The sequence below is a fragment of the Somniosus microcephalus genome, chromosome 15 (genome assembly GCF_052327205.1).
Source record: "Somniosus microcephalus isolate GS21.2 chromosome 15, FLI_Smic_1.0, whole genome shotgun sequence".
Classification (NCBI taxonomy): domain Eukaryota; kingdom Metazoa; phylum Chordata; class Chondrichthyes; order Squaliformes; family Somniosidae; genus Somniosus; species Somniosus microcephalus.
This window is the reverse complement of record NC_141001.1, coordinates 44,657,355-44,670,991: the sequence shown is the minus strand read 5'-3', so window position 1 is coordinate 44,670,991 and position 13,637 is coordinate 44,657,355. Positions and strand designations below refer to the sequence as shown.

The 13,637-nt window shown below is 48.3% G+C and overlaps 1 protein-coding gene across 3 annotated transcripts in view; it reads left to right on the top strand.

Moving 5' to 3' along the window:
- The window catches only part of hps5 (HPS5 biogenesis of lysosomal organelles complex 2 subunit 2), a 62,168-nt gene that overhangs the window by 34,113 nt on the left and 14,418 nt on the right, over window positions 1-13,637 (top strand). For all 3 annotated transcript variants that reach the window (XM_086007717.1, XM_086007715.1, XM_086007716.1), the window contains exons 10-17: window positions 1,899-2,077; window positions 2,765-2,923; window positions 3,816-3,972; window positions 4,340-4,463; window positions 5,814-5,963; window positions 6,793-6,864; window positions 8,696-9,543; window positions 13,123-13,243. In XM_086007717.1, coding sequence (XP_085863843.1) covers window positions 1,899-2,077; window positions 2,765-2,923; window positions 3,816-3,972; window positions 4,340-4,463; window positions 5,814-5,963; window positions 6,793-6,864; window positions 8,696-9,543; window positions 13,123-13,243 — 1,810 coding nt within the window. The remainder of the gene's footprint in view (window positions 1-1,898; window positions 2,078-2,764; window positions 2,924-3,815; window positions 3,973-4,339; window positions 4,464-5,813; window positions 5,964-6,792; window positions 6,865-8,695; window positions 9,544-13,122; window positions 13,244-13,637) is intronic.

Here is a 13,637-nt window from a genome sequence, read left to right as displayed (position 1 = left end):
TCTGATAATGGACCGCAATTTGTGTCCGAAGAATTCAGAAAGTTCTTAAAGAACAATGGGGTAAAGCACTACACGTCCGCCCCATACCATCCCGCCACCAATGGATTGGCTGAAAGGTTTGTCCAGACCTTTAAGAAGGCCATAAAGGGCATGGGTAATGAAGACATAAAACTTCAGCACAAGGTGGATAACTTCTTATTTGCATATAGGAATGCAACACATATGGTTACAAACCAAACTCCCGCCATGATGTTCTACAATAGAAACCTAAGATGCCGGCTGGATTTGGTCAAGCCCAACATCCGAAGGGACGTGGAAAACCGGCAGTTTCAGGGCATGAATGAAAGGCCAACTAGGGCCTTCCAGATAGGCCAACCGGTTTTGGCCCGGGACTACCGTACCGAGAAATGGCAGCCTGGAACTATCTGCACACGACTAGGACCACTGATGTATACCGTGGACATCGGAGAAAGCATAATAAGGCACCATGCTGACCAAATCATCAAGTCACCCGAAAAGGGACAACCTGCACCACCACGCTATACATCTAACGATGAAGTAGAGATACCCATATCTACCTCCGATCCGGTGATACTGGAACCCGATGAACCCGACACTGGCCTTCAAGCCGAATCAGCCTTGCCAGAAGAACCTACTACACCACCAGAAACTACTACACCCCCGAGGCGTTATCCGGACCGAGTCAGGAAGCCTCCTGAGAGACTAACTTATAATTAATTAATACAGCAATATATATTATTTTGCATATAACATGTAAATTAATAATTACTTAAAATATGATGTACTAGTTAGCTAGAAGGGGAGGAATTGTGGTGTATGTGCCTTTAAGAGCCCCAGGTGTGCGTAATGCCGGTAATTGCCACTTGGGCTATATAAGCCTGTGTATTGTGTATATCCTTTAGAACCCCCCCCCAGACTTGCTTAGTAAATACCTATGAACCAACTCCTGTCTTCAGTGTCTTTATCTACACATGGACACTACAGTACCTACAGAAGGAAGCAGTTCCTGTCGGTGATAGAAAAGTTGAAGTTTCCGGAGGACTGCGATTACAGGGAGAGTGACCATCTTTTGTTCATAGGGCCAGCAATGTGCAGTTCCTGTTGATTTTGATATCTCCCCTCCTTCTGTGTGTGATCTACAAAGATGATACCAGAACTGTGAGGTTATATTTATCAGGAAAGGCTGAACAGGCTGGCGCTCCTTCCTCTAGAAAAGAGAAGGCTGAGGGGTGACTTGATAGAGGTTTTTAAAATTATTTGTAGGGGTTTGATAAGGTAAACATAGAGAAGAGAGTCTAAAACGAGGGGCCATAAATATAACATAGTCACCAATAAATCCAATAAAGAATTGAGGAGAAACTTCTTTATCCAGAGAGTGTAGTTGAGATGCATAGCATAGATGCACTTAAAGGGAAGCTAGATAAGTACATGAGGGAGAATGGAATATAAGGTTATACTGATAAGGTCAGATAAAGTAGGGTGGGAGGAAGCTCATGTGGAGCATAAACCCTGGCATAGACTAGTTGGGCCAAATGGCCTGTTTCTGTGCTGTACATTCTGTGTAATTCTATGTAATTTCCTAACCGTGTTGGTATCCAGTTAGCAGCTCAGTGCACTAAAGCCGATGAATGGGCAGTTCCTCGCACAGGATTACTTGAGTAGGGATGGTGGGGACTCCTTGCCTCACCAATTGAAAAGACTTGCACCTAATCACTAGAACCCATGAGCTGAATGTTTCTGAGAATTACATCGAATGTACAGCACAGCCCAACTGGTCTATGCTGGTGTTTATGCTCTTTATCGTGCAAGGCTCAGCAAGTTTCCTGTAACTCTGGGCTCCCTGTTGGTCTCTGATTTGCTCTCATTTTTCTTTTCAGATGTGCAGAATGTAGCTGTCTACAAGAACGAACTGTTCTGTCTCCATGGTGATGGGCGGGTAACTCACCTGTGCCTGCTGTCGGGGGAGCGGTGTACAGAGCGTCTGCTTCGGCGGGACATGTGGACCCTGGCTGCACAAGTCTGCTGCCTCTACCAGCACTCCATTACTGCGAGCAGGGTGAGCATCTGCTGTCAGAGTTACAGTTGAATCCAGATACCTTGGGCTAGCAGTGTGTCTCTAACGCTTGAGAACTTCTGAGCTCTTAAAGCAATTTTAAAGAGCCATTTTAATAAAAGATTCAAGTAGAAATCCTTGAAGCAGTAACAGGTTTTGTGCTAAATATTCCCTGAGGTTGAGGGGTTGTTGGCACATGGGGCGGGGGGGGTTTCTTACCATGCACGCTCAAGGGTTCTTCTGCTTGGTTGGAGTCTTGGTGATCACTGTTGTACTGGAGGAGGAACTCACTTATACCTGGCTCTCCTGTCATGTGAGCGTTAGATGGTAATGTGCCCCTATTACATGTGGATGCAGAGTAACGGTGTAATTATATGTTGCATAGGGGCCTCTGTATGATGTGGTAACTCTTGCATGGCGGAGGTGGGCATAGTGTAATGGATTCCCTGTTGTGTGTCGGAAGGAAGGCGTAAAGTAATATAGTCACTGTTATATGGGAGGTGAGGGATATGGTGTAATATGGTCACTATTACATGGGTGGGACTGCTTTGGAAGTTAAAAAAATACAGACTCAGAGAATGGCAGTGTTTAAGGAGGTAAGTAATTAAATAGTTGTGTGGTGGAATGGCCTCTAAAGATGCAGCTTTGAATATGGCAAATTGGCCTTATTGTTAGCACTTGTCTCCTCAGACCCGTAAGCTGTTGCCTGTGGACAGACTGGAACACCTGAAGACACAGCTGGATGCTGCCACACAGAGCCACCTTGTTGCCCGATTGGAGGAGGTGTTGTTGAAGCTGGAGCCCTTTGACTCAGCCTGCAGCAGCCGCAGGAGCAGCTTTTCCTCTCACGTATGTGGTTTGCGATGACCATTCACCCTAGCGCTGTGTTTGAGTGGAAGGTAGCTGCTGAGATTGCTGGCTCTCGGGTCAGGGGGGTTGGGGGTCTGTGTAGAAGGGCGTGTGAGGTTAGTGCTGGACCTTGGACACATCCTGCTGTCGGTCACCTTCAGCTCTTTTAAACAATATCTGTCAGTTTCAGAACTGACTTGGCAGGTAAAAGCACCATCTGCAATCTAGTGTGTTACTGGTTTAATTGTCGGTCTGTGGTGAGTTAGCTGATCTTCTGAGCTATTGAGGGGAATAATCAGCCTGGCTTCCTGCTAGTGCTCGTTACCTAGTGACTTCTATCGGAAAGTGGCAGTTTGTGAATTTCAGCATTAGGCTCGGCAGTGCTGCCCCTCGGGGTTAAACAGCCTATTGACATGCATCGTCTAGGCTCATGCAGGAAGAGTGACCACTTGAACGATGTACCAATGCCCAGGGAAATGTACCCGGCAAGGTGGGGGTACAGGAGGGAGTGGGGAATGTGGAGAAACAAAAAAAGAAAATTGGAACCAACTGCCTCTCTCTGCTTGGCCTTTCTGTTTGACGCTATCCCCTCTCTGCTCATCTTTTTTTCAATGTTACCTAAAGATGGTAATGACATGAAGCGGGGGAAATGGGTGCTTAGTACCTTAGTGATGATATGGTTGATGGGGCCTCCCATTTGTTTGAGCTGAGCGGGGGGGTGTAGGGAAGGGGAGCGTGCTCCCGAGTTGTGGTACAAGCCTGAAGTTTGGAGCTTCTTTATGCCAACATGAGGTTGGTGGGCTCCCTTTTTACCCCAGTGAAGTCTCTGCATCACAGCTCTAAATGTAGCCGCTTTTTCAGGGTTTTAATTTTGATGCTTTCTTTCCTCCAGGAGAGTTTTAATGTCCTAGATTCGGGCATTTATCGCGTGATTAGTCGTCGAGGCAGCCAATCGGATGAGGACTCTGGTTCATTGCACAGCCATCTATCTGAAGAGGAGAGGCTGAGGGAATTTGCTTCAGTGCAGGAGGAAGAGCAAGGAGAACAGGGTAAGGACGGATGATGCCCTTGGGGAGGAGAATTAAACTGTGGCTAAATCGGTGCTTTGCTGGAACTCTGCTCGATTTACTTAAATGGGGACAGTGCCGTTGAGAAATGCCGCACTGAAAATGAGCCCATTTGTCAGTTCGACAGAAACATGCACTGCCACCAAATGTTAACCCTAAATCCACCTTTACAACACACTGCAGATTGAGGGACTGCTGCTTGGAACATTCCTTTGTTGCATTCTTTATTAAGTTGAATGTATTGTAGCAAATCTTCTGGTATATGGCTGGGACCTGTGCCAAATGGGAGGTGTTGCTTCCCTGTGCTGTTGTCATCCAGTGATGTTTTGTTTCTGTTTCCATTTGTTAGACAGTATCTCCCATTCTTCCTTGAATATTGAAGGTGATCGGAGTGAGACACTGATTCCATTCCATCTTCCATTGTCATTCCGTTCCACATCTCCACGCGTCTCTTTACAGGCTATGAAGGAAAGGTAACCATAACGATCATTGTGACACCAACACTAGCGCAGATGTTGACATGACACACCGATAAACACCATTACTCCTGGTTAAGGCTGCGCGTAGCTGAATCATATGAACATGAGATCCTAGGATTGATTCCTCATCTGTACCTCCTGGGGAGGGTAGGTCGCAGTTAGGGCATTTTGTTTTAGTGCAACTGAGCTAGGGAGGAAAAAACATCAGCCAGTGACCGCTACTGGAACCTGTACCTGTGATGTTGGGTGAGGACAGCATTGGCCTCTGCTGTGGTGTCCCCCATGGACAAATGGCCCACTGGCACTTGCTACCTAGTCTCACACATGAAGATTGGGTGAGGTGTCTGTGGAGCTGTACCCCAGCAGGAGTTGGGAGAGGATGAGGAGGTGCGGGAAACATTGGCAAAAAGAAACATCAATTGTTTTCTGTTCACTGCACTTCGTTCATGAATTAAAAATATTTATTATTTTCCATTTTAAATTCTGTTCAGTTTTGAAGGCTCCCATGGACTTGATCCCATTAGATAGAAGCAGCTTTATGCAGTGTCGGGCTCTCGGCCTTCTGATAGACTCTTTCCTCCTTTCAGCCTTCTGAAGGACTCCCCATGTTGAGCTCAAATACATTGTGCATGTAATCTCTCGCATGTCTGCTTTCAGAGGACAATGAATATCTGGGGATGTCTTGAGGGTACACAAGATACTTAACAGGACAGGAAAAGTAAACCCAGAGCAATACTTTGAGTCGTGCCAGGCAGCAGAAAGAGAGGGTACAAGTTCAGGTTTGTGAGTGGCAAGCTTAGGACAAATGCCAGGGAGTATTTCTTTACACAAAGGGTGATAATAGGTTGCCAGGAAGGGTGTTTGACAGCACGATATTTGATTCAGCTGAAAAGCAACCTGTCGCTGTCATGGGGGGGAAAAAAAAGGTAGGGTTGGCATTTGGGAAGGATGAGATCATATGGGCCAGACAGCCTTCTTCAACCAAACCTATCTTGTGATCGTTGCTGTGAGAGCTAGTACAGTAAGCATTCTGTCCAGGTATAAACCCAGCAACATGTCCGATTGGCTGCCCTGTGTTTTTATGAGTTGAAGCGTGGGACTTTGTGTCTCTGAGGCTTGTGGACGACATCCTGTGGACATGCGTTTGCGACTGAGCACCTGGCATGTACCTATCTGTCGAAGTGAGGTCCATATGAGTGAGTGAGAGACTGAGCAGGGCACCTTGTGATTTGCATGCCTGTGTCAAGGTGCGGGCCTTGTGTCTTGTGTACGAAAACATCTTGCGTCTCTGAAGAAGCAACACCTTGTACGTTTGTCTCTTGAACCCTTTGACCTGTTTTACAGTGTCTCCAGTTTTGTCAGGAAAACAAAAGAAACTATCGGCACACTTCATCCCAACTCTGACTTCCGATTCAAACCGGAAATAAAAGATGGTGAACCGCAGCGTGAGATTCTGATCACTCCAGCAGCATGTTCACAAGACCTGGAGCATGAGTAAGAGAACCCTTTTTCTCATGAGAGCTTTAGCCGGCCTATTGCCTGACATAAAATTGTTCGTCAATATTGATCTGAAACCAGAGCTTTTTCCCTCTTAGACCCGTTTGGTCACAGAGATACTATTCTTCTCTAGCTCTCGGTCTCAGAAACATGGGACACCAATCCTGGCTGTGGTCTTATTACAAGTCAGGATTTCTATCCTACTGTTTTTTTTACCCTTCCTCAACGGAAGGTGCCGGTTCCTTACTGGAGCACATTTCCAGGTGGGCCACTTTCCGGTGGCCATTCTTCATGTGTGGGTATAGACCATGAGTGTTGGCAGGATATTCTTTCCATTAGAAACATCAGAGGTAAGCCTGATGTGGTACTCACCCAATAATCCCACGCAATTACTTTCTGGCATGGGTCACCAATGGCTATCATTAGCAGGAATTATGACTGATTTAATTTCCCCTCCTCCCACTGGACAAAGGAGGCTGTTTGTGGTGCACCCACTGTGAACAGCTAATTCAGCACAGGTCGCTGCTGGTTAGTACTACAGTAGTTGGTGCCTTTACCAACTTGGCCATCAGGGAAGGGGCCTTCATCATCTTTTCTATCTATTTGGCCCTCTGCAGCTGACACCCTTTATAGCTTCAGATCTGCCCATGATCCTGAATACTGTTCGCAAAGCCCAGAAAACACAAGTTTGTTGTACTAGTTTGACCCTTCAGTTTGTAAAAAAGATTTAAATTTAAGGTAATTGTTGAAAGAAACCCAAGTGTAAGGGTCTGAATGTGGTGATGGGTGTTTATTATAAATATGATTTGCTGTTTGATCTGCACAGGTTGAGCATTGATGGCAAGTCACAGGAAGAGGACAAACTTCAGGAGCTGCGACTAGCAACAGCAGAGGCTGTGTGAGTGTGAACGAGGGTGTTTCTCCCTCATTGATTTTTCTGTGAATGTTATATGCTCAGTGAGTGCTGAGGAATGAAACACTTTCCATTTTGGGCACCCATTGTCAGTATCAAGTACTCTCAAGCAAGTTAAAGTGCAGGTTGTATGGAAAGTAAGTCTCACTCTACACTGCTCTGTAAATCACTCCCAGGACTGATGTAACACTGTTAGAAGCAGAGGAAAACCCCCTCTACCCTGCCCCATCAATCAATTCCAGGACAGATTGAGCACTGTTGGGAGCAGGGTTAAACCCCCTTTGCACTGCCCCATTGACCAGGATCAGGTAAGATATGATGCAGTACATTCAAAGTGCCTGTGCTGTGTGCATGAATTAGCGCGGTTCTGTTTTTTCCACTACAATTTTCTCTCCAGTAGGCCCGGACTTACTTGCGTACAGTTCCACGGGTGATACCTTGGCCAAGTGGCTTTTTTTGTGTGTTAACATAGACAGAGAGCATCATCACACATTATCTATGGGGAACATCATGGCTGAGGCTGATTCTGTCCTCACCCTGATGTTAGAATGTGCATCCTTATGGACATGAATCACAGGATAGTGATCTGGAGTGGGAACCTTGACTGATATACCCCCTTCTTTTTTTTCTCTCTCTCTTCTCCCCGCCCCCCCCACCCGCCCCGCCAGCTCTAGCCCAAAGATACTGCTGCCGTGACTGAGGTCAGTTAATTTGCCACAGACCACTATTTGAACCTGGGACTTTCTGTTCTATATTGATTAGCACTAAACTATATTAAATGTAGTAGATTAATATGAATCTGATTGATTAAGAATATAGTGTCAACTTTATGTTTCAAATTTAATTTGATTAATGTGTTACCATTTGGAACAGTAATATTTGTATCTGTGACTGAAGCTAGCTGGAAGTTCTATGACTAGTTTATGAATTGTCAGACTGCTTGTCCGACATCCAGTACTGGATGAGCAGAAATTTCCTCCAATTAAATATTGGGAAGACCAAAGCCATTGTCTTCGGTCCCTGCCACTAACTCCGTTCCCTAGCCACTGACTCCATCCCTCTCCCTAGCATCTGTCTGAGGCTGAACCTCACTATTCGCAACCTTGGTGTCATATTTGACCCTGAAATGAGCTTCCAACCACACATCCGTGCCATAACTAAGTCCGCCTATTTCCACGGTTCTGAAACCCTCATCTATGCTTTTGTTACCTCTAGACTTGACTCTTCCAACGCATTCCTGGCTGGCCTCCCACATTCTGCCCTACGTAAACTTGAGGTCATCGAAAACTTGGCTGCCCGTGTCCTAACTCTCACCAAGTCCCGTTTACCCATCACCCCTGTGCTCGCTGACCTACTTTCGCTCCCGGTTAAGCAATGCCTCGATTTCAAAATTCTCATCCTTGTTTTCAAATCCCTCCATGGCCTCGCCCTTCCCTATCTCTGTAATCTCCTCCAGTTGCACAACCTCCCCCGCCCCCCCCCCCCGCCCCCGAGATATCTGTGCTCCTCTAATTCTGCCCTCTTGAGCATCCCTGATTATAATCGCTCAACCATTGGTAGCCATGCCTTCAGCTGCCTAGGCCCTAAGCTCTGGAATTCCCTCTCTAAACCTCTCCACCTCTCTACCTCTCGTTCCTCCTTTAAGACGCTCCTTAAAACCTACCTCTTTGACCAAGCTTTTGGTCATCTGCCCTAATTTCTTATGTGGCTCTGTATTTTGTTTTATAATACACCTATGAAGTGCCTTGGGACGCTTTACTATGTTAAAGGCGCTATATAAATCAACGTTGTTGAAGGTTATCCTTTTGTTTTACAGAGTTAAACTACAGGACCCCCTTGTTTTGTTTGAGACGCCCCTTCTGAAGGAAGCACTCCGATGCTGGCTCCCTCATTTGGAAAAAACATTTCAATTCAAGGTGAAAACTCAAACTGTGAACGACACTGGCACATCAGAGGAGGAGTCGGCAGTATTCGGCCATCGAGAGAGGCAGCAGTCAGCAGTATTCGGCCATCGAGAGTCGGAGGGGCCAGCAGTACTCAGTCATCAAGGGGAAGAGGAGGGGGAGGGGTTAGCAGCATTCGGCCATCGAGAGGGTGAGGAGGAACCAGCAGCACTCAGTCATCAAGAGGGGGAGGAGGGGTCAATGCCACTCTGTTATCAAGAAGAGGCGGAACAGCCAACGACCCTGCCTAGCCATCGAGAGCAAAAGGTGGATTCGGACTCAATTGACAATCAAGAGCAGAAGGAAGGTTCAGCACCATTTGCCCATCAAAAGCAGGAGGAGGGGCCAGTCATAAGCCATGGAGAAGAAATGGTGGAGGAGGGAGCCACTTTCAAGGACCCAGTGGTAGATGATGAGCCGGTTTCAGCTGAGTTGTTCAGTGTGCCCTTTGTGACGGTCCCTTTCTGCAGCATACCGCCAGATCTCTTCAAGGACATGATGGAACTGAGTACTTTGTGTTTTGAGCTGGGAATATTTGAAAGTGTGACTGAGGATATAGCCACAGCAACAGAATTGCCTGTAGATGGCACTGCGAATCAGGCCTGTCTCTATATGCGAAATTATTTCTTCCTGTTAGACTTAATGCGAGTGAAGCGCAGCATCACAGCTCGCAACTGGGCCACTCCTCTGGTGTGGCAGACATTCATCCTGGGATTGCAAGGTAACGGCAAACTGCTGGTTTGTACACACTGATTTCATACCCGTCCTCTCCATTCCGTAGCGCTCTCGCTCTCACTCATTTACACTCTTACCATGTGCTATGTGCTCCCAGCCGTCTGTTGATCCATGTTGTACAGACCATAGGAGAGCAGCCTGGATCAGTAATTCCTTCTTCTTTGACATAAAACGCTTCTCCTTGCCACCACTGATTAGGGCAGCACTGATCCTCCATTTGCTATCTCCTGACCTGGTTGCGATCTGGACTTGGTGAGGATCAAAGCCACTTACTGTCTTTGATCCCTACACTGATTTCCAGTGTCCAGTGGACACTGCTAGATTTATTTTGGTAAAAAAATACCAGCTGAGTCTTGGCAAGCTTATCCAGTGAATAGTTGGGCTTTACAGACCAGGTGGGTCCTGGGTTCAACCTTTGCTGGCAATGCGTTTGAATGTTAAGTTAGCTGGTTTCAGCTGGTGCTACAATTGACTTTGGTTAGGGAAAAGAAAAATCAGTCATGGTTCCTGCTCCTGATTGTTATTCAGCGACCATTGATGGAATTGTTTGCATGCAGATCTTAAATGAAAACAGGATTACTCTGATCCCCACCATAGAGAGAGAAAAAGGCAGCAAAAGAAACCGTAGTAGATAGAATTGGCTGAAATGTAGTATAAATGGTCTGCCTTGGAGTTCTGGACTGCTGTACGTCAGCATTGCCTACACATATGAATGTCCAGAATCACAACTGATGATGGTAGAAAGAGGACTAACTTGTAGATGTGATGCCGGTTGCAGTGGGGCGGGCTGGCATTGTAACATTGGGGCTGGTGGAAGGAGGACTTGCACTGTGACTGGTGACGAGGGGTACAGGGCTGCATGGAGCTGCCTGGGGCCCAAACTATGACTGGAGCGACCCAGGGCCGGGGCTGTAATTGGAGCTGGCTGGTTGCGACTGGTGGTGGCGAGAGGGGTGTGGCAGGTGTTGTGAACTGGTTTGATGTAGGTGCTGTGAATGGAGCTGGGTGATGTAAGGGATGGAGCTGTGAATGGAGCTGGGTGATGTAAGGACTGGTGCTGTGAATGGAGCTGGGTGATGCAAGAGCAGGTGCTGTGAATGGAGCTGGGTGATGCAAGGGATGGAGCTGTGACTGGAGCTGGGTGATGTAAGGGATGGAGCTGGGTGATGTAAGCGCAGGTGCTGTGAATGGAGCTGGGCGATGTAAGGGATGGTGCTGTGAATGGAGCTGGGCGATGTAAGGGATGGAGCTGTGAATGGAGCTGGGCGATGTAAGGGATGGAGCTGTGACTGGAGCTAGGTGATGCAAGGGATGGAGCTGTGACTGGAGCTGGGTGATGTAAGGGATGGAGCTGTGACTGGAGCTGGGTGATGCAAGGGATGGAGCTGTGACTGGAGCTGGGTGATGTAAGGGATGGAGCTGTGACTGGAGCTGGGTGATGCAAGGGATGGAGCTGTGACTGGAGCTGGGTGATGTAAGGGATGGTGCTGTGACTGGAGCTGGGTGATGTAAGGGATGGTGCTGTGACTGGAGCTGGGTGATGTAAGGGATGGTGCTGTGACTGGAGCTGGGTGATGTAAGGGATGGAGCTGTGACTGGAGCTGGGTGATGTAAGGGATGGTGCTGTGACTGGAGCTGGGTGATGTAAGGACTGGTGCTGTGACTGGAGCTGGGTGATGTAAGGGATGGTGCTGTGACTGGAGCTGGGTGATGTAAGGGATGGAGCTGTGACTGGAGCTGGGTGATGTAAGGGATGGAGCTGTGACTGGAGCTGGGTGATGTAAGGGATGGAGCTGTGAATGGAGCTGGGTGATGTAAGGGATGGAGCTGTGACTGGAGCTGGGTGATGTAAGGGATGGTGCTGTGACTGGAGCTGGGTGATGTAAGGGATGGAGCTGTGACTGGAGCTGGGTGATGTAAGGGATGGTGCTGTGACTGGAGCTGGGTGATGTAAGGGATGGAGCTGTGAATGGAGCTGGGTGATGTAAGGGATGGTGCTGTGACTGGAGCTGGGTGATGTAAGGGATGGAGCTGTGACTGGAGCTGGGTGATGTAAGAGCAGGTGCTGTGACTGGAGCTGGGTGATGCAAGGGATGGAGCTGGGTGATGTAAGGGATGGAGCTGGGTGATGTAAGGGATGGAGCTGTGACTGGAGCTGGGTGATGCAAGGGATGGAGCTGTGACTGGAGCTGGGTGATGTAAGGGATGGAGCTGTGACTGGAGCTGGGTGATGCAAGGGATGGAGCTGGGTGATGTAAGGGATGGAGCTGGGTGATGTAAGGGATGGAGCTGTGACTGGAGCTGGGTGATGCAAGGGATGGTGCTGTGAATGGAGCTGGGCGATGTAAGGGATGGAGCTGTGACTGGAGCTGGGTGATGTAAGGGATGGTGCTGTGAATGGAGCTGGGCGATGTAAGGGATGGAGCTGTGACTGGAGCTGGGTGATGTAAGAGCAGGTGCTGTGAATGGAGCTGGGTGATGTAAGGGATGGAGCTGTGACTGGAGCTGGGTGATGTAAGAGCAGGTGCTGTGAATGGAGCTGGGTGATGTAAGGGATGGAGCTGTGAATGGAGCTGGGTGATGTAAGGGATGGAGCTGTGACTGGAGCTGGATGATGCAAGGGATGGAGCTGTGACTGAAGCTGGGTGATGCAAGGACTGGTGCTGTGAATGGAGCTGGGTGATGTAAGGGATGGAGCTGTGACTGGAGCTGGGTGATGTAAGGGATGGAGCTGTGAATGGAGCTGGGTGATGTAAGAGCAGGTGCTGTGACTGGAGCTGGGTGATGCAAGGGATGGAGCTGTGACTGGAGCTGGGTGATGTAAAGGATGGTGCTGTGAATGGAGCTGGGTGATGTAAGAGCAGGTGCTGTGACTGGAGCTGGGTGATGTAAGAGCAGGTGCTGTGACTGGAGCTGGGTGATGTAAGGGATGGAGCTGGGTGATGTAAGAGCAGGTGCTGTGAATGGAGCTGGGTGATGTAAGGGATGGTGCTGTGAATGGAGCTGGGCGATGTAAGGGATGGAGCTGTGACTGGAGCTGGGTGATGTAAGAGCAGGTGCTGTGACTGGAGCTGGGTGATGCAAGGGATGGAGCTGTGACTGGAGCTGGGTGATGTAAGGGATGGAGCTGTGACTGGAGCTGGGTGATGTAAGGGATGGAGCTGTGACTGGAGCTGGGTGATGTAAGGGATGGAGCTGTGACTGGAGCTGGGTGATGTAAGGGATGGAGCTGGGTGATGTAAGAGCAGGTGCTGTGAATGGAGCTGGGTGATGTAAGGGATGGTGCTGTGAATGGAGCTGGGCGATGTAAGGGATGGAGCTGTGACTGGAGCTGGGTGATGTAAGAGCAGGTGCTGTGACTGGAGCTGGGTGATGCAAGGGATGGAGCTGTGACTGGAGCTGGGTGATGTAAGGGATGGAGCTGTGACTGGAGCTGGGTGATGTAAGGGATGGTGCTGTGAATGGAGCTGGGTGATCCAAGAGATGGAGCTGGGTGATGCAAGGGATGGAGCTGGGGCAGACTCTAAGCTTGTCTTGACTCTGATTTGATTGATGTCTGTTTCAGAGATAACGCAGTCGGACCCGATCACCAATGCCATTAAGGACGGGGATCTGCGAAAAGTGTTGAAGTTACTGGGTGATGAGAAGCGGTCAAGGAGTTCTTTTTTATTGGCACATGCAGCCAGGTAAGCCTGCACACGTACGCTATTAATCACCCTTGCTGCAGTGTGGGAATATTGCTGTGGTCCAGCTCTCCCTGCATTGTGGGAGTGTTAGTCTGGTCCAGTCTTTCCCCCTCCATTGCCTCCTACTTCCCCCTTTCAGCACCTGACTGAATGATTTAAACATTGTTAGGATTGAGGTAAGATGTCACTAAGTTAGTATTCACAATATCTCTGGGTCTGTAACCTTTTGCAGACTTCCTATGCCTTTAGATTTTGGACCTCCATTTCTGGCTATGGGATGTTGACTGAGCTGGGTTTCCCAGCAAATGAAGACAAGTGAATCCTATTAGGAGTCAGCTTCCTTATAGGAAGTGGCCCACTTAAAACAGAATGATTTAATAGAACTATTAGTCCT